This window comes from Catharus ustulatus, chromosome 35 (genome assembly GCF_009819885.2).
Source record: "Catharus ustulatus isolate bCatUst1 chromosome 35, bCatUst1.pri.v2, whole genome shotgun sequence".
NCBI lineage: Eukaryota > Metazoa > Chordata > Aves > Passeriformes > Turdidae > Catharus > Catharus ustulatus.
This window is the reverse complement of record NC_046255.1, coordinates 803,755-824,728: the sequence shown is the minus strand read 5'-3', so window position 1 is coordinate 824,728 and position 20,974 is coordinate 803,755. Positions and strand designations below refer to the sequence as shown.

The 20,974-nt window shown below is 55.0% G+C and overlaps 1 protein-coding gene across 1 annotated transcript; it reads right to left on the bottom strand.

Moving 5' to 3' along the window:
- Positions 1–1,166: 1,166 nt before the first annotated feature.
- On the bottom strand, positions 1,167–19,266 carry SNRNP70 (small nuclear ribonucleoprotein U1 subunit 70). Its single transcript, XM_033084063.2, has 10 exons — positions 19,186–19,266; positions 18,491–18,648; positions 17,818–17,880; positions 17,422–17,476; positions 17,209–17,273; positions 16,795–16,857; positions 16,127–16,208; positions 10,362–10,463; positions 4,952–5,039; positions 1,167–1,808 (listed from the first exon to the last, which is right to left on the bottom strand). Exons 2-10 carry the CDS (start codon positions 18,635–18,637, stop codon positions 1,196–1,198), a joined length of 1,278 nt encoding a protein of 425 aa, XP_032939954.1. The 5' UTR covers positions 18,638–18,648; positions 19,186–19,266; the 3' UTR covers positions 1,167–1,195.
- Between the last annotated feature and the right edge of the window lie 1,708 nt (positions 19,267–20,974).

Below are 20,974 nucleotides of genomic sequence, written 5' to 3'. Positions count from 1 at the left end.
CACCCAAAAAAAACCCCAAATTTTGGACTGCAACCCCATTTTTGACCCCGATCCCACCCCAAAAAAACCCAAATTTGGGGCTACACCCCCATTTTTGACCCCGATTCCACGCAAAAAAAAACCCAAAATTGGGACTACACCCATTTTGAACCCGATCCCACCCAAAAAAAACCCAAATTTTGGAGTTACACCCCGATTTTTGGAGCAGAACAACCAAAAACCCACCCAAAAAAACCCCAAAATTCGGGAGTTCACCCATTTTCGGACCAGAACAACCCAAATCCCACCCAAAAAAAACCCCAAATTTTGGACTACACCCACATTTTCGACCCCAATCTCACCCAAAAAAAACCCCAAATTTGGGGCTACACCCCCATTTTCGAAGCACAACCCCAAATCCCACCCAAAAAAATCCCAAATTTTGGGACTACATCCATTTTCGGACCAGAATAACCCAAATTCCACCCAAAAAAACCCCTAAAATTTGGGTTACACCCCCATTTTGACCCCGATCCTACCCAAAAAAACCCCATATTTGGGACTACATCCATTTTTTACCTCGATCCCACCCAAAAAAATCCCCAAAATCTGGCACTACACCCATTTTTTACCCCGATTCCACCCAAAAAAACCCCAAAATTTGGGGCTACACCCCCATTTTTTACCTCGAACCCACCCAAAAAAACCCCAAATTTCGGGAAGTCACCCAAATTTTGAGAAGAACAACCCCAATCCCACCCAAAAAAAACCCCAAAATTCGGGATTACATCCATTTTTGAACCAGAATAACCCAAATTCCACCCAAAAAACACCCAAAATTTGGGCTACACCCCCATTTTTGACCCCGATCTCACCCAAAAAAACCCCAAAATTTTGAGAGTACGCCCATTTTTGGACCAGAATAACCCAAATCCCAACCAAAAAAAACCCCAAATTTTGGGACTGCGTGCATTTTCGGACCAGAACAACCCAAAACCCACCCAAAAAACCCCAAAATCTGGCACTACATCCATTTTTTATCCCGATTCCACCAAAAAAAACCCAAATTTGGGACTACACCCCCATTTTTGACCCCAATCCCACCCAAAAAAAACCCAAATTTTGAAGCTACACCCCCATTTTTGAACCAGAACCCCCCAAAAAAACTCATTTTTCCACTCCGTTTCTCCAATAAAAGCCCGTTTATTGCCCGCGCTCACTCCATGGGCGGCTCCAGCAGGTAGCCATTCTCCGCCCCCAGGTAGCCATCGCTCGCCGCCATCCCCTCTCCCCCCAGGAACATCTCGGGCTCTCCCCCGGGGGCTCCCCCATCGCCCCCCTCGGGCCCGGCCCCGCTGCCCGGCCCCGCTCCGCTCCCGGTTCCTCTCTCGTCGCGCCGCTCCCGTTCCCGTTTGTGCTCCCGTTCCCTGTCCCGCTCCCGTTCCCGTCTCCGTTCCCGTTCCCGGTGCCCGCGCCGCCGTTCCCGTTCCCGTTCCCGTTTCTCGGCCGCGTCCCCCGCCATCCCCTCTCCGGTTCCGGGCTCTCCCCCTCCTCCCATCTCCTCGGGGGGTTCCAGCCCTTCCAGGCTCCCCTCGTCCTTCTTGTCCCGTTCCCGCTCGCGTTTTCTCTCCCGGGACCGCGAGCGCCGTTTGCGGTCCCGGTCCCGGTCTCGGTCCTTGCTGCGGTCGCGGCTCCCGCCCCGTTTCCGTTCCCTCTCGTCCTTCTCGCGGCTCCGGGTTCGTCTCCGCCTCTCCCGGGAGCGCGAACGGCGCCGGTCCCGTTCTCGGGAGCGCTCCCGGCGGTCCCGCTCCCGCTCCCGCTCGCGGTCGCTGTGGGGAGGGGGCGCGGTGAGGGGGGGAAAGGGGGGGAAAAGGGGGGATGAGGGGGGTGGGGAGGGGTCCCTGAGCCAGCCCAGGGGGTCCCAAGGGAGTCCCTGAGGTGTTCTGGGGGGTCCTTGAGGTGTCCAAAGGGTCCTTGATCCACTGCAAGGCGTCCCAAGGGGGTCCCTGACTCATCCCAGGGGGTCCTTGATACATTCCAGGGGGGTCCCTGAGGTGTTCTGGGGGTCCCAAGGGGGTCCTGACCCATTCCCGAGGGTCCCTGACCCAGCCCAGTGGGTCCCTGAGGAGTTCTGGGGGGGTCCTTGACCCATTCCAGGGGGTCCCTGACCCATCCTAGGGAGTCCTGAGGAGTTCTGGGGGGTCCCTGGGCCATCCCAGGGGGTCCCACGGGGTCCCTAGCCCATCCCAAGGGGATCCTGACCCAGCCCAGGGGGTCCCAAGGGGGTCTTGGGGGTCCCTGACTCATCCCAGAGGGTCCCTGACCCAGCCCAGAGGGTCCCTGAGGTGTCCAGGGGGTCCCTGACCCATCCCAGGGAGTCCTGAGGAGTTCTGGGGGTCCTTGATCCATTCCCAGAGGGTCCCTGAGGAGTTCTGGGGGTCCCTGGGCCATTCCAGGGGGTCCCAATGGGGTCCCTGACCCATCCCAGGGGGTCCCTGATGTGTCCTGGGGGTTCTTGACCCATTCCAGGAGGGTCCCTAAGGTGTTCTGGGGGTCCTTGATCCATTCCAAGGGGTCCCAAGGGGGTCCCTGACCCATCCCAGGGCGTCCCTGAGATGTCCTGGGGGTCCCTCACCCATTCCATGGGGTCCCCGAGGAGTTCTGGGGGGTCCCTGGGCCATTCCAGGGGGTCACTGAGAAGTTCTGGGGGTCTCTGACCCATTCCAGGGGGTCCCTGAGGTGTCCAGGGGGTCCCTGACCCATCCTAGGGAGTCCTGAGGAGTTCTGGGGGTCCTTGATCCATTCCAGGGGGTCCCAAGGGGGTCCCTGAGGAGTCCTGGGGGTCCCAGGGGGGTCTGACCCATCCCAGGGGGTCCCAAGGGGGATCCTGAGGTGTCCTGGGGATCCCTAACCCATTCCAGGGGATCCAAGGGGGGTCCCTGAGCCAGCCCAGGGGGTCCCTGATGTGTCCTGGGGGTCCCTGACCCATCCCAGGGGGTCCCTGACCCATCCCACGGGGTCCCTGAGGTGTTCTGGAAGGTCCCTGACCCAGCCCAGGGGGTCCCTGAAGTGTTCTGGGGGTCCTTGATCCATTCCAGGGGGTCCCAAGGGGGTCCCTGAGGAGTTCTGGGGGTCCCAGGGGGGTCTCTGACCCATCCCAGAGTGTCCTGACCCATCTCAGGGGGTCCCAATGGGGTCCTTGATCCATCCCAGGGGTCCCTGAGGTGTCCAAGGGGTCCCTGACTCATTCCAGGGGGTCCCAAGGGGGTCCCTGATCCATCCCAGAGGGATCCTGAGGTGTTCTGGGGGTCTCTGACCCATCCCAGGGGGTCCCTGAGGTGTCCTGGGGGGCTCTGAAGTGTTTTGAGGGGTCCCAAGGGGGTCCCTGAGCCATCCCAGGGGGTCCTTGATACATTCCAGGGGGTCCTGAGGTGTTCTGGGAGGTCTCTGATGTGTCCTGGGGGTCCCTGAGGTGTTCTGGGGGGTCCCTAACCCATTCCAGGAGATCCAAGGGGGTCCTTGACCCATCCCAGGGGTCCTGAGGCGGTCGGGGGGGTCCCTGGGCCATCCCAGGGGGTCCCACGGGGTCCCTGGCCCATCCCAAGGGGATCCTGACCCAGCCCAGGGGGTCCCAAGGGGGTCTTGGGGGTCCCTGACCCATCCCAGGGGGGTCCTGAGGTGTCCTGGGGGATCCTTGATCCATCCCAGGGGGTCCCTGACCCATCCCAAGGGGATCCTGAGGTGTCCTGGGGGTCCCTGACCCGTCCCAGGGGGTCCCAAGGGGGTCCCTGACCCATCCCAAGGATCCCCAAGCCCCTCAGAGGCTCCCAAAGGTGACACAGGGGACCCCAAAGGTGACACTGGGGGTCCCCAAGGTGACACAGACAGTCCCAAAGGTGACATGGGGGAGTCCCAAAGGTGACACAGGGGGTCCCCAAGCCCACCCAGGTGTCCCCAACCTCCCCCAGGTGTCCCAAAGATGTCCCCAAGGTGTCCCAGGATGTTACCAAGGTGTCACAGGATGTCCCCAAGGTGTCCCAGGATGTCCCCAAGCCCCCCCCAGGTGTCCTCAAGGTGTCCCAGGATGTCCCCAAGCCCCCCCAGGTGTCCCCAAGCCCCCCCCCAGGTGTCCCCAAGGTGTCACAGGATGTCCCCAAGCCCCCCACAAGATGTCCCCAGGGTGTCCCAGGATGTCCCCAATCCCCACCAGGTGTCCCCAAGCTGTCACAGGATGTCCCCAAGCCCCCTCAGGAGGTCCCCAAACCCCTCCGGGGTCCCAAAGCTGACACTGCGGGTCCCAAAGGGGGTCCCAAAGGTGACACAGGATGTCCCCAAGGTGTCACAGGATGTCCCCAAGCCCCCCCAGGTGTCCTAAAAGTGACACTGAGGGTCCCAAAGGGGTTCCCAAGGTGACACTGGGGGTCCCCAAGCCCCCTCAGGTGTCCCAAAGGTGACACTGGAGGTCCCAAGGGTGTCCCCAATATCCCCCCAGGTGTCCCCAATTCCCCCCCAGGTGTCCCCAAGGTGTCACAGGATGTCCCCAAGGTGTCCCAGGATGTCCCCAATCCCCCCCCAGGTGTCCCCAAGGTGGCCCAGGATGTCCCCAATCCCCCCCAGGTGTCCCCAAGGTGTCACAGGATGTCCCCAAGGTGTCACAGGATGTCCCCAAGGTGGCCCAGGATGTCCCCAAGCCCCCCCAGGTGTCCCCAATCCCCCCCCAGGATGTCCCCAAGGTGTCCCAGGTGTCCCCAAGCCCCCCCAGGATGTCCCCAATCCCCCCCAGGTGTCCCCAAGGTGTCACAGGATGTCCCCAAGGTGTCACAGGATGTCCCCAATCCGCCCCCAGGTGTCCCCAAGGTGACACAGGATGTCCCCAATCCCCTCCCAGGTGTCCCCAAGCCCCCCCAGGTGTCCCCAAGCCCCCCAGGATGTCCCCAATCCCCCCCCAGGACGTCCCCCAGCCCGCACTCACCGCTCGTCGTAGCGGGAGGTGTCGTCCCTGCCCGAGTGCCGGATGTTGACGTCGGCGCCGCCGCGCCGGGTGCCCCCCAAACCTCCCCCTGTGGGGACAGGGACAGGGACATCAGGACACCCCAAAACTGACCCCAAAAACTGAGCCCCCCAAACCTCCCCCTGTGGGGACAGGGACAGTGACATCAGGGGACACCAAAAGTGACCCCAAACTGACCCCAAACTGACCCCAAAGTGACCCCAAACCTCCCCCTGTGGGGACAATGACATCAGGGACCCCAAAGTGACCCTAAAACTGACCCCAAACCTCCCCCTGTGGGGACAATGACATCAGGACACCCCAAAAGTGACCCTAAAACTGAGCCCCCCAAACCTCCCCTGTGGGGACAGGGACATCAGGGGGACCCTAAAACTGACCCCAAAGTGACCCCAAAACTGACCCCAAACCTCCCCCTGTGGGGACAGGGACAGGGACATCAGGGACCCCAAAAGTGACCCCAAAGTGACCCCAAAAACTGACCCCAAACTGACCCCAAAGTGACCCCAAAGTGACCCCAAAGTGACCCCAAAAACTGAGCCCCCCAAACCTCCCCCTGTGGGGACAATGACATCAAGGACCCCAAAACTGACCCCAAAGTGACCCCAAAGTGACCCCAAAACTGACCCCAAAGTGACCCCAAAGTGACCCCAAAACTGACCCCAAAGTGACCCCAAAGTGACCCCAAAACTGACCCCAAAGTGACCCCAAAAACTGACCCCAAAAGTGACCCCAAACCTCCCCCTGTGGGGACAGTGACAATGACATCAGGGGGACCCCAAAAGTGACCCCAAAACTCAAAATTTGGGATGAAATCTTTTTTATAGGGCAAAAACTGCCACAAATTTGGGGCAAAATCTCCTTTTTTAGAAAGAAAAAAACCCCAAATTTGGGATAAAATCGTTTTTAAAAACAAAAAATCCACCCTAAATTTGAGATAAAACCCTTTTTTAGGACAAAAAACAAGCCAAATTTTGGGTGAAATTCGTTTTTGAGAACAAAAGCCACCCCAAATTTGGAGTGAAATCCTTTTAAGTTCCACAAACCCCCAAAAATTTGGGGTGTGACACCACAAAAAAAACTCCAAAACATCAAAATATCCACCAAAATAAACCTAAAAAATCAGAATTCCCCCCAAAAAACCTAAAAAATATCAAAATACCCACCAAAAAAAACCCCTAAAAAATCAGAATACTCCCTCCAAAAACCTAGAAAAATCAAAATACCCACCAGAAAAACCACAAAAAATCAGAATACCCCCCAAAAAACCTAAAAAAATTAAAATACCCACCAGAAAAAAAACTAAAAAAATCAGAATTCCCCCCAAAAAACCTAAAAAATATCAAAATACCCACCAAAAAAACCCCAAAAAAATCAGAATACTCCCCCAAAAAACCTAAAAAAATCAAAATATCCACCAAAAAAACCCCAAAAAAATCAGAATACTCCCCAAAAAAACCTAAAAAAATCAAAATACCCACCAGAAAAACCCAAAAAAATCAGAATACCCACCAGAAAAACCCCAAAAATTCAGAACACCCACCCAAAAACCTAAAAAAAATCAAAATACCCACCAAAAAAAAATCTAAAAAAAATCAGAATACCCCCAAAAACCTTAAAAAATCAAAATACCCACCAGAAAAACCCCAAAAATTCAGAACACCCACCCAAAAACCTAAAAAAATCAAAATACCCACCAGAAAAAACCAAAAAAATCAGAACACCCCCCAAAAACCTAAAAAAAATCAAAATACCCACAAAAAAAAAATCTAAAAAAAATCAGAATACCCCCAAAAACCTAAAAAAATCAAAATACCCACAAAAAAAAATCTAAAAAAATCAGAATACCCCCAAAAAAATCAAAGTAATCTCACAATTATGAGCGCCACTACCGTAATTAACAGTGTATACGCGCACTCTACCATAATTACCCATATATACGTGCACTCTACCGTAATTACCTGTATATAAGTGCACTACCGTAATTACCTGTATATAAGTGCATTACCGTAATTCATGGTGTATACATGCACTACTGTAATTACCCATATACAAGTGCGTTGCCATAATTGCCTGTGTATACGGGCACTCTACCGTAATTACCCTAATAAAGGTGCACTACTGCAATTATCCTAACATATGCACACTCTACCGTAATTGCCCGTATATAAACGCACTACCGTAATTCATAGCATATGCATGCACTCTACCGTAATTACCCGTATATATGCGCGCTCCACCGTAATTACCCGTATATAAGCACACGCTACCATAATTGCCCGTATATAAGCGGACTACCGTATTTGCCCTAATATATGCCTACTCTACCGTAATTACCCGTGTATATATACGCACTACCATAATTATCCTGATATACGCGCACTCTACCATAACTACTCTAATACATGCACACTCTACTGTAATTACCCTAATATACGTGCACTCTACCGTAATTACCCATATACAAGCGCACTCTACCGTAATTACCCCAATATACACACATTCTACCATAATTACCCTAATATACATGCACTCTATCATAATTACCCATATATAAGTGCACTATCGTAATTAATATACGCGTCCTTTACCGTAATTAACTGTATATAAGCGCACTTACCATAATTACCCATATATAAGCGTGCCACCGTAATTTCCCCAATATATGCACACTCTACCATAATTACCCGTACATACATGCGCATTCTACCGGAATTACCCGTGTATACAAGCACTCTACCGTAATTACTCGTATATACAAGCACTCTACCATAACTAACCGTGTATACAAGCACTCTACCGTAATGAACCGTATATAAGTGCACTCTACCGTAATTACCATAATATAGGCACACTACCGTAACTACCCTAATATACGTGCTCTAACGTAATTATCCATCTATAAATGCACTGCCATAATTACCAGTGTATACATACATGCTACCGTAATTATCCGTATATAAGCGCACTACCGTAGTTACGATGCACACGTGCACTCTACCGTAACTACCCGTATATGAGTGCAATACCGTAATTAACTGTATATAGGGACACTCTACCGTAATTATCATACTATACACATGTTACCGTAACTACCCATATATATGCCCACTGTACCGTAATTACCCGTATACAAGCGCGCTACCATAATTACTAGTGTATACACGCAATCTACTGTGATTACCGGTGTGCACGCGCACTCTACCGTAATTACCCATATATAAGCATGCTACTGTAATTCGTGGTGTATACACGCACTACCGTAATCACCTGTATATACGCACACTACCGTAATTAACCTAATATAGGTGCACTCTACCATAATTTACTGCATATAAGCGCACTACCGCAATTACACGTATATATGCACACTACCATAATTACCCATATGTAAGTGCACGACCGTAATTACCACAATATATGCCCGCTCTACCGTAATTATCCGTATATATGAGCGCTACCGTAATTTATTGTGTATGTGTGCACGCTACCGTAATTACCCGTATATAAGAGCACTACCATAACTACCGGTGTATACACGCACTCTACTGTAATTACCCATATATACTCACACTCTACCGTAATTACTCGTATATATATATATGCGCACTCTACTGTAATTACCTATATATAAGTGCACTACTGTAATTTCCAGTGTATATACCCACTCTACCGTAATTACCATAATATAGGCACACTAACGTAATTACCCTAATATACGTGCTCTAACGTAATTACCCATATATAAGCGCATTGCCGTAATTACCGGTGTATACACACACACTATACCGTAATTACCTGTATATAAGCGCACTGCCGTAATTGCCAGTGTATAAACACACTACCCTAATTAACCATATATATGCGCACTACCGCAATTACCCTAATATACGCACACTCTACCGTAATTATCCATATATGCGCTCTACCGTAATTACCCTAATGCATGCGTGCTCTACCGTAATTCCCCTAATATATCTGCGCACTCTACCATAATTACCATAATATAAGTGGACTCTACCGTAATTACCCATATATATGTGCGCACGCTACCGTAATTACCCTAATATAAGCGCTGGCTACCGTAATTACCCGGATATATGCACGCTACCGTAATTACCACAATATAGGCGCACTCTACTGTAATTACCTGTATATAAGCACACTCTATCGTAATTATCCATATATAAGCGTGTTACCGTAATTATCGGTGTATACATGCACTCTATCGTAATTACCTGTATATACACGCACTCTACCGTAATTACATGTATATAAGCGCACTCTACCGTACTTACCAATATATACACGCGTTACCGTAATTACGCGTATATAAGTGCACACTACCATAATTTCCATAATATAGGTGCATCATACCGTAATTACACCGATATAGGCGCACTCTACCGTAATTGCCTGTATATAAGCGCACTACCGTAATTACAGTATATGCGCGCTACCATAATTAATCACACATATGCGTGCTACCGTAATTTACCCATATATACGCGCACTCTACCGTAATTACCTGTATATATGTGCACTACCGTAATGGCCCGTGTGTATATATACGCACTACCGTAATTTATCGTGTGCTGCCGCAGATACCGTAATTTACCGTGCATACTGATGCTGCCACCCAAATTACCGTAATTACCCAAATTACTGCGATCACCAAAATTACCGTAATTACAAAAATCGAGTGCCCCCACAACCCCTCCTGGTGCTCCCATAGCGGTAAGTACGGTGATAGCGGTAGTTACGGTAATTCTTGGAATAATGGCTGAATACGGTAATAGAAGTCAAAAAATCAGAATACCCACCCAAAACCCCAAAACAATCAAAATACCCACCAAAAAAAATCAAAATAGTCACCAAAAAACCTCTAAAAAATCAGAATACCCACCAAAAAACCTCTAAAAAATCAGAATACCCACCAAAAACCCCCTAAATAATCAAAATACCCATCGAAAAAAAAACCCAAAAAATCAAAATACTCATCAAAAAACCCCCAAAAAATTAGAATAACCACCGAAAAAAACCCAAAAATCAGAACACCCACCAAAAAAATCAAAATACTCACCTAAAAAATCCCAAAAAATCAATAACCCACCCAAAAAAACCCCAAAAGTCAAAACACCCACCAAAAAAATCAAAATACCCACCAAAAAACTTCAAAAAATCAGAATACCCACCAAAAAAACCCTCAAAAAATCAAAATATCCACCCAAAAAACCCCAAAAAATCACAATAACCCACCCAAAACCCCACACAAACCCAAATTTCAACACGAAAAAAACCCCAAATTCAGGTTAAGACATTCCAGACCCCCCCAATTTTTGGGGGAGGGGTAGAATTTGGGGAGGGGTCTCACCCAGGCGCCGGGGCCTCCAGCCCTTGACGGTCCTGCCCCGTTCCACGTCCACCAGCACCCGGCGCCCGTCGATTTTCTTGCCGTCCGCGTGTTTGTAGGCGGCTGCAAAATATTTGGGGAGGGGTCCCGAGGGGTTTGGGAAAGGGGAGGGGGATTGGGGTCAGCCACAGTGGGGTCAGAGCAGCCCCTCCACCCCCCACCCCCAAAAAAAACCAAAAAATTTTAAATTAAATAAAAATCCCACCCAAAATTTTTTTCTCGGTCGCGGCGCCGCGGTATTAAAAATAAATAAAATTTAAAATTTAAATTATAAAATTTTTAATTGGGGGGTGTTTTAGGGGTGATCCCCCCCTTTCCTCACCCCAAAAAATGACATTGCTGGAAAGGAAAGGGTTAAAGGATTGAGCCCCCTCCCCCCCAAAATAAATTAAAAATAAATTAAAATTAATTAAAACTAATTAACCCCTTCCTAACCAACAGAAAGCAATTTTAGGGCGTCACACTGACCCCACACACCTGGAATTATTTTTTTGGGGTGGGGGTCAATTTTTTACCTGATTATTGACCCCTCCCCAGTTTAATTTTTTGGGGGGGGTCCCCATTTACTTGTAGTGACCCCACACACCTGGACTTTTCTTTTTTGGGGGGGTTGTCACCTTTTTACTTGTTTATTGCCCCCCAAAATTAAATTTTTTGGGGGTTTCACCCCCCAATTCCCCATTTTTTGGGGGTGTCACCTCATTACCTGTAAACTACCCCTCCCAAATTAAATTTTTTGGGAGTTTCACCCCCCCAAACCTCATTTTTGGGGGTGTTACCTCTTTACCTGTTTATTGCCCCCCCAAATTAAATTTTTTTGGGGTTTCACCCCCTTCACCTGTACCTGTCACCCTCAATTCCACATTTTTGGGGGTGTCACCTCTTTACCTGTTTATTGCCCCCCCAAATTAAATTTTTTGGGGGGGTTTCACCCCCTTGACCTGTACCTGACCCCCCCAATTCCTCATTTTGGGGGTGTCACCTCTTTACCTGTTTGTTATCCCCTCAAATTAAATTTTTTGGGGGATTCACCCCCTCAATTCCCCATTTTTGGGGGTGTCACCTCTTTACCTGTTTATCACCTCCCAAATTAAATTTTTTTGGGGTTTCACCCCCCCAATTCCCCATTTTTTGGGGGTGTGACCTCTTTACCTGTAAATTACACTCCCCCAAATTAAATTTTTTGGGGGTTTCACCCGCCCACACCTCATTTTGGGGGTGTTGCCTCTTTACCTGTTTATTGCCCCCCTCAAATTAAAATTTTTGGGGGGTTTCACCTCCTTCATCTGTACCTGAACCCCCAATTCCTCATTTTTGGGGGTGTCACCTCTTTACCTGTTCATTGCCCCCCAAATTAAATTCTTGGGGCGTTTTCACCCCCTTCACCTTTACCTGACCCCCAAATCCTGATTTTTTTGGGGGTGTCACCACTTTACCAGTTTATTGCCCCTCAAAATCAAATTTTTTGGGGGTTTTCACCCCCCCCACACCTCATTTTTGGGGGTGTCACCTCATTACCTGTTCATTGTCCCCCAAAATTAAATTTTTTTGGGGGTTTCACCTCCTTCACCTTTACCTGACCCCCAAATCCTCATTTTTGGGGGTTGTCACCATTTTACCTGTTTATTGCCTCCCAAATTAAGTTTTTTTGGGGTTTCACCCCCTTGACCTTTACACTGACCCCCAATTCCTCATTTTTTGGGGGTGTCAGCTCTTTACCTGTAAATTCCCTCCCCCTCAGTTTGATTTTTGGGGGTTTTGACCCCCCCACACCTCATTTTTGGGGGTGTCACCTCCTTTACCTTTTCAACAACCCCCCCCCCATTAATTTGAGGGGGGGGCACCCCCAAACCTGCCTTACCTGCACTGCCCCCCCACTCTCACACCCACACCCTTATTTTTATTTTTAATTTTAATTTTTTTTTGGGGGTGGGGGGCACCTGTTCCAACTCAGGCCCCTCCCCCTCCCCAAAAGGAGTCACCACACCGGACGCAGCCCCTCCCCCACCCCCTGAGGGCCCCTCCCCCTCCCCAAATTTCCCCCCCCCATGTCCCGTGCGAGTCCTGGGTGCGGTGGGGGGCGGGTCCGTGTCCCCCCCCCCGGCTGGGGGGGCCCCTCCAGACGAAGCCGCTCCTGGACGGGCGCTGGGGCCTTACCTGAGACCCGTCCTACCTCACCCCCCCCTCCCCGAAAAAACTCCCCCCACCCCTCAGGGACCCTCCCCCACCCTTCCCCAGAGTGGGCTGGGGGGGCTCAGCCCCCCCAAAAACGCCACTTTCATTTTTATTTATTATTTTTTAACCCCCCCATCCCCTCTCGGTCGATGGGACCGGGGAGGGGTCGCTCCCCTTTTTTATTTGGGGGGGGGGCTGAGCCCCCTCCCCACATTCCCACCCCCCCAAACCCGACCCCCCCCCACTAAGGGGCCTGTCCCCTCCCCCCCCAGCGAGCTGTAGGCCCTACACAAACATCCAGGCTCCTGGGGGGGGTCCCCAATTTTTAATTTATTTTTTTTGGGGGGTGGGGGGCACTCGGAGCCCCCCCCCCCCTCCTCCCCTTCCTCCTCCTCCTCCTCCTCCTCGGGCAGAACAAACACGGGGGGGGCACCTGGGAGGGGTCCTGCCTTATCAGCCCCCCATATCAAAAGGGTGGGGGGGGGCTCCTGGAGGGCCCCCTCCCCAAAATTTTGGGGGGGAAGGGGTTGGAGGGGTCACACGTCCCCACCTCAGCAGAGACTGAGGCCGTGACTGTGCTTGGGGGAGGGGAAATTCGGGAAAAATTTTGGGATTTGCTCCCTACCCGCGCTGGGAAGGGGATCCATGAGGTTTAGGGGGGGGGTGGGGGGCGCTGTGAGGAGCCCCCTCCCCAAAAACACAGAGGGGGTGTGGGGCGGCTCCCCTAAACGCAGAGCAGGATTTTGGGGGGTGCTGCCAAACCTCAGGGGGTCCAACCCTGCCACCCCCAGCCCGGCCACGCCCGGCTGGGAGCAGAGGGGGCTCCCCCAAAATCCCAAACCCCCCTCCCCAAACTCCTGCGCTGCCCTGGGGGTGGGGAGGGGTCGGGGGGGAGGTCAGAGCTCCTCCCCAGCCCCCCCCTCACCGCTGTGGTGATTGTGGTTGGGTTTTGGGGGTGCGGGGGGGTACAAACGTGTCTTACCAGGATACAAACCCTTATACCAACCATACACTGAGGTGTGGAGGGGGGAGCATTAGGATCAGCTGCAAGCCAGCAGTGGCAAAAGCCATCACAAAGGTGGCTGCAGTGACAATAAAACAGAGTTAATACGAGCCCGCTGACGGCCGAACGTCCGTCCGTCCTCCCCTCCCCAACCGCACGCGGAGACGGCACCCCCGGAACCGGCACGGGAGGGACACCCCCGGAACCGGGAAAGCCCGGAACCGGAACACACCGGAACTGGGGCGCTGCTGGAACCGGAACTGGGGGACTCCCGGAACCGGAATACCCCGGAACCGGAACATCCCGGAACCGGAACACACCGGAACTGGGGCACTGCTGGAACCGGAATACCCCGGAACCGGAACACACCGGATCTGGGGCACTCCTGGAACTGGAAAACCCTGGAACCGGAACTGGGGTGCCCCCGGAACCGGAACACCCCAGAACCGGAACTGGGGCACAACCGGAACCGGAATACCCCGGAACCGGAACTGGGATGCTCCCGGAACCGGAACACCCCAGAACCGCAACACCCCGGAACCGGAACTGGGGCACTGCCGGAACCGGAAAACCCTGGAACTGGGGTACCCCCGGAACCAGAACTGGGGGACTCCCGGAACCGGAACACCCTGGAACCGGAATACCCCGGAACCAGAACCAGGGCACAGCCGGAACCAGATCTGGGGGGTTCCCGGAACTGGAATACCCCAGAACTGGAACTAGGGCACAGCCGGAACCAGAACTGGGGCACTCCCAGAACCGGAACACCCCAGAACCAGAACTGGGGCACTCCCAGAACCGGGACATCCCCAGAACCGGAACTGGGGCATTCCTGGAACCAGTGTGGCCCCAGAACAGGGACGGGACACCCCCTCTGATCGCCCGTCCCGAGGGGGTGCAGGGATGGAGAGACAGAAACAGAGAGAGAGCGGCGCCGGCACGACGCGCCCGCCGCAGGATGGGCCAGCGGTTGGCCAACCTCAATGGAAGGTTGACCAATGGCATTGACCAATGGTTGGCCAACCTCAATGGAAGGTTGACCAATGGATATGACCAACAGTTGGTCAACCTCAATGGAAGGTTGACCAATGGACATGACCAATGGTTGGCCAACCTCAATCTTCTAATGGCATTGACCAACAGTTGGCCAACCTCACTCTTCTAATGGCATTGACCAACAGTTGGCCAACCTCACTCTTCCAATGGCATTGACCAACAATTGGTCAATCTCAATGGATGGTTGACCAATGCACATAACCAACAGTCGGCCAACCTCACTCTTCCACTGACATTGACCAATGGTTGGCCATCCTCAATGGAAGGTTGACCAATGGCATTGACCAACAGTTGTCCAACCTCAATGGAAGTTGACCAACAGCACTGACCAATGGTTGGCCAACCTCACTCTTCCAATGGCATTGACCAACAGTTGTCCAACCTCAATGGAAGTTGACCAATAGTACTGACCAATGGTTGGCCAACCTCACTCTTCCAATGGCATTGACCAATGTTTGGCCATCCTCAATGCAAGGTCGACCAATGGACATGACCAACTGTTGGCCAACCTCAGTCTTCCAATGGCATTGACCAACAGTTGGCCAACCTCAATGGAAGGTTGACCAACGGGAGCTCTACCCATAGGCTCGGCCAGCTGGACGCTTGACCAATAGGTGGTTGGCCAATGGTAGCCTTGACCAACGGAACGCTGGCCAACCAGAGACTTGGCCAACCCAAATCTTGGCTAACAGTAGCCTTGGCTGCCTATAGTTGCCAAGTTTGAAACCTTGGCCAACGGAAACCTTGGTTGCCCACAGTTTGGCCACATGGAATCTTGGCCAACGGTAGCCATGACGGGTTGTAGGTTGGGCAACAGCACCACTGGCCAACTGTAGCCTTGGCTGCCTCTAAGTTGGCCAACAGTAGCCTTGATCAACCACACCATTGGCCAACCACATCCTTGGCTGCCTGTAGTTTGGCTAGCTGGAGCCTCGGCCACCAACTGCAGCTCTGCCTCCGCTTTGGCCACCATCTGTAAGTTTTGGCCACCGCTCGTAGCTCTGCTCATACCTTGGCTACCACCTGTCCCTCTGCTCGGCCAACCACAGCCTTGGCCACCACCTGCAGTTGAGCGGTGACCACGGTAGCCTCGGTTACCTAGAACTTGCCCTTGTTACCTTGGTAGCCTTGGCTACCTAAAACTGGACCACCTGTAGCCCTGACCACCTGTAAATTTGGCCACCTATGCCCTTGACCACTGGTAGCCCTGTCCACCTACAGTTTGGCCACCTGAGCCCATTCCACTTGTAGCCTTGACCACCTGTATCTTGACCACCAACATCCTCGGCCACCTACGCCCTGAGCGCTCGTAGCCTCGCTGGGCCACGCCCGTTGGCCCGCACGCCCCGGTACTTACCTGGCTCCCGGCCCCGGGGAGGGGTCACGGGGCCCCCCAGGTGTGGGTGGGGGGTGGGTGGGAGGTCAGACATGCGGAGTTGGGGGGGCTGGGGGGAATTTGGGGGGTCCAGGGCGGGGGTCTGGGGGTACTCACAGTGCATGTCCCGCTCGTGCTCGTACTCGATGAAGGCGTAACCGCGCGGCTTCCCCGAGCGCTTGTTGTACACCATGTAGATCTGCGGGGGGGACAGGTGGGACAGGTGAGACAGGTGGGACAGGTGTGGGACAGGTGTGGGACAAGTGGGACAGGTGAGACAGGTGGGACAGGTGTGGGACAGGTGGGACAGGTGAGACATGTGGGACAGGTGTGGGACAGGTGAGACAGGTGAGGGACAGGTGAGACAGGTGTGGGACAGGTGAGACAACCATGGGACAGGTGTGGGACACATGGGACAGGTGAGGACAGGTGAGAAAGGCATGGGACAAGTGAAACAGATGGGAGATGGAGGACAGGTGAGGGACAGGTGAGGCAGGTGTGTGGAGACACGTGGGACAGGTAAGGGATAGGTGGGACAGGTGGGGACAAGTGTGGGACAGGTGTAGGGACAGGTGAGCACCCCAAAACCAGAGTTGGCAGCACAGGTGTGACCCCCTCAGGACAGCAATCACAAGGATATCTGGGGCGATTGTACACCAGGTACATCAGCAGGTGTGAGGGGACAGGTGTGACACCCCAAAATTGAGGTTGAGGGACAGGTGTGACACATCTGGACAGCAGGGAGTGTCTGGGGGGTGTTTTTGGGGGTTCACCCCCCCACTCACCCTCTTGATGGGGCCGTAAACCTCAAACTCTCGGCGCAGCTTCGACTCCGTCGTGTCGTAATTCTGGGGAGAAATGAGGAGGGGTGACCCCAAATTGAGGGGAGGATGTTCCCAAGAATTGGGGGATCCTGGAATATTGGGGGGAGGCCCAAAGGTTGGGAAAGCCCAAAAAGATCAGGAGAAAATCCCAAAGATTGAAGGGAACCCCAAAAATTTGGGGGGAGCAGCACAGATCTCCAAGGATTTCACAGACTGGGGAGTAGAACCCAAAATTAAAAAGATTGGGGAACCCCCACAGCCTGCAGGGACCCCAAAGATTGTGAGGAGACCCCCAAAAACCTGGGGGAACCCCAAAAATTGGTGTGAGCCCCCCAGAATTAGGGGGGACCCCATTTCTTTCCCCCCAGCACTCACCACTCTGGCCACAAACAGGGTTTTGAAGGCATCTCCTTGAGCGTTGGGGTCGTTGTGGGGGTCCCCTGGGGGAGAGGAGGAAAAAGGGGGGGTCAGGAGGGGTCAGAAGAAAAGGGGGGACCCCCCCAAACCCCATGAGAGCCCCCCAATTCCCACAGGACCCCCCCCAGCCCCACAGGACCCCCCCAATTCCCACAGGACCCCCCAACTCACAGAGCTTGAGCTCGGACTCCACCTCCTGCTGCCTCCGCTCGATTTTCTCCCGCCGCTGTTGGGGGACAAAGATTGGGGGAAGTGACCAAAAAATGAGGAGTGGGGTGACCTCAGGGGGGGTCCCAAACCCACAGCCCCCCAAAAGTCTGTGGGGAACCCCAAGAATCCCAACAGGAGGGGATAAAACCCAGCAGGATCCCCAAAAACTCAGAGGGGATGAGCCAAGCTTAGCATTGAGGGTGATCTGAAATTTAGGGGGTGACACCCCCTTGGTGGCAGTTTTGGGGACCCCCAGAGCATTCCCAGCTTTGTGAGGAAGGGGTTGAGACCCCCCTGGGGGGGCTGCACCCCATTTTGGGGGGGTTCTCCCCCAGTTTTGGGGGGTTCTGGACGCACCTTGCGCTCCATGCGCTCCTCACGCGTCTCGGCGCGCGTCGGCGGGGGGGCATCGCGGGGGTCCTGGGGGACACAGAGAGGTTTTGGGGGGGGTCCGAGGGGGTTTTGGGGGTGGGGAGAAGGTTTGGGGTGGGGTTATGGGGTGTGGGTGGAGTCCAGGGTAGGGTTATGGGGGGGCATGGGGGATTTGGGGGAGAATTATGGGGGTCTGGGGTGGTTTTGGGGAGTTCTAGGGTGGGGTTTTGGGGGTCGTGGGGGATTTTGGGGGATCTGGGGAGAGTCTGTGAGGGATTTTGGGGATGTGGGGAGGGTCTGTGAGGGATTTTGGGGGTCTGGGGAGGGTCTGTGTGATGTATGGGGGGTTTGGGGAGGGTCTGTGAGGGATTTTGGGGAGGGTCTGGGAGGGGTTTTGGGGGTCTGGGGATGGTTTGTGTGGAGTTTGGGGGATCTGGGGAAGGGTCTGTGTAGGAATTTGGGGTCTGGGGAGGGTCTCTGAGGGGTTTGGGGGGGGGTCTGTGAGGGATTTTGGGGATCTGGGGAGGGTCTGTGTAAGAATTTGGGGTCTGGGGAGGGTCTGTGAGGGATTTTGAGGATTTGGAGATGGTTTATGTGGGATTTTGGGGATCTGGGGAGGGTCCTTGAGGGATTTTGGGGTCCCAGGGCTTCGGGGTACCTCGAACTCCCGGATGTAGGGCGCGATGCCGCTGTAGGGCTGGTTGTGGTGCTTCTCATGGGGTAACTTCTCGAGAGGGGGCAGGTAAGGGATGGGGTCCCGAGGGGCAAAAAGGGCCAAAAGGTTGGGGGGCAGGAACTGCGTCATCCTGAGGGGCTCTGCAGGGGGACACGAGAGGGGTCAGCACCCCCTGAGCCCACCCAAGATCACCCCAATTACACAAAAATCCCCCAATTCCACCCTCAGTGCATCCACTCACCCCACACCGAACCCCCTCCAGAACCCCAAAAATCCCCCGCGATTCCCCCAACCCCTCCTGGGCTCTTTTCGCCCCACACCAGCCACCCCTAAAGCTCCATTAATCCCCTCCACACCCTCCTGAACCCCCCTCAGACCCCAGCCCAGACACCCCCAGCCCCATCCCGAACCCCCAGACCCACCCCGAGCCCCTCCGGGACCCCCAAAACTCCGCACAACTCCTCCCCCGACACCCACAGCCACCCGCACACCCCACAGCCCTCACGGCAGCTCCCCCCCCACCCCCTCACAGACCCACCCCAGACCCCCCCATGACACCCCCGCCCCTCCGAGCCTCCTCCCCCTCCTCCCCCCGGTCCTTCCCGCCCCATTCCCCCCACGGGACCCCCCGGACCCCCTCAGGCCGCGTCCCCGCCCCCCCCTCGGCCCTCACGGACCCCGCGCTCCCTCCGGCCCGGCCGCTCCGCGCGCGCCTCCCCCCGCGCATGCGCGGCCGCCGCGGCGCCGCCGGAAGTGACGAAACACCGGAAGTGGCGGCGGCGGAAACGCAGGGTGGGGCCGGTAACGGCTCCGTGAGGCGATGGGGGCGGGGCCAAAAGGGATGAGGAGGCGGGGCCAACGGCGGCTGTTGCTATGGGCGTGGTCTAATTAGCCGTTGCTATGGGCGCGGTCTAATTAGCTGTTGCTATGGGCGTGGTATTAGCCGTTGCTATGGGCATGGCCTAGTTAGCCGTTGCTATGGGCGTGGTTTTAGTTGTTGCTATGGGCGTGGCCTAACGAGCCGTTGCTGTGGGCGTGGCCTAGTTAGCCGTTGCTGTGGGCGTGGCCTGGAAGGGGCGTGGTCACCACTCAGTGGCATGGCCACGCCTCCACCGCTCGCCATGGCAACGTGGGTGGGGCCTCGTTACCAGGAGAGCCGTTTCCATGGCAACCGAAGGCATCCTCTGTGTTCCCTCCATAGCAACGGGGAGAGGGGTGAGGAACAGCCCCTCTCGTTGCCATGGTAACCAGGTTGGCTCCCCCCCCTCCGCCCCCCATAGCAACCGGGGTGGGGCGCCCCGTGTGGTTTCCATGACAACCGAGGCGACACCCCCCAAATGTCACATCCCCTCCCGTTGCCACGGTAACCGAGATGTTCCCCTCCCTCACAGGTAGCCAGGTGACACCCCCGTCCCGTTGCCATGACAACCGGGGTGTCACCCAACTCCATGACCCCACCCCCCCCATTCTGTCACTTTTGTCACTTTTGTCACTTTGTCACCCTCGTGCTGCCATGGCGGGGGGAGGGGTCCCAGGGGTGTCCCCCCCGCTCCTTGGGGACAATCGGGATGACCCCGGGGAGGGGAGGGGGGGGAGGACCCGGGTGTCACCCACCCCCCCAACAGTGTCACCCCCCCCACAGTGTCACCCCCCCCAGTGTCACCCCCCCCAGTGTCCGGTCACCCCCCCCAGTGTCCGGTCACCCCCCCCAGTGTCCGGTCACCCCCCCCCCAGTGTCCGGTCACCCCCACCCCACCCCCCCCCCGTTATTTTTAGCGCGGGGGGGAACCCGACACCGCGGGGCCACCCTGTCACCCTGTTTACGGGACAGCGGCGGTGACAGCGGGACGGCGGGCCGGGGACACCCGGCGGTGACACGGGCAGGGGACGGGGACACCCCGTGGGGGAGGGGGGGGTTGGGGACACCCGGGTGACGTGGGAGGGGGGCACCTGGGGACGGGGGGAGGGGGGGACAACAGAGGGTTGGGGACACACCTGGTGACAAGGGGTGACAGGAGGGAGCGTCCCCCCCCTGCTCCAGGGGGGACAGGGGGTCAGGAGGGGTTGGGGACACTCGGTGACACGAATTGGGGACCTCGGAGGTGGCGGGGGTCAGGCGGTGACAGGGTTGGGGTCAGGCGGTGACAGAGGGGACAGGGGTCAGGAGGGTTGGGGACAGCAGGGACGGGGTTTGGGGACACCCAGTGACCGGGGACAGGCCGGGGACAGGAGCTGGGGACCCCCTGGTGGCACCTTGGGGACACAGAGAGCCGGGGACCCCCCGGTGACAGCGGGACAGGAGGGGTGGGGACACCCCCGTGACACGGCCAGGGGGGTTGGGGACAAGTGGGGGACACCTGGTGACAGCGGTCAGGCGGGTTGGGGACACCCGGGTGGACATTCGTGACCCTGGGGACACCAGTGACACCTTTGGGGTCACCCCAAATCTTTGGGGTCACTTTGGGG

Excerpts from the sequence above, each read along its gene's own strand:
- SNRNP70 (XM_033084063.2), bottom strand. The coding sequence starts at position 18,637 with ATGACGCAGTTCCTGCCCCCCAACCTTTTGGCCCTTTTTGCCCCTCGG. Across the intron at positions 17,881-18,490 it reads CCTACATCCGGGAGTTCGAG|GACCCCCGCGATGCCCCCCC; the intron begins GTACCCCGAAGC and ends TGTGTCCCCCAG. Across the intron at positions 17,274-17,421 it reads GGAGTCCGAGCTCAAGCTCT|GGGACCCCCACAACGACCCC; the intron begins GTGAGTTGGGGG and ends CCTCTCCCCCAG.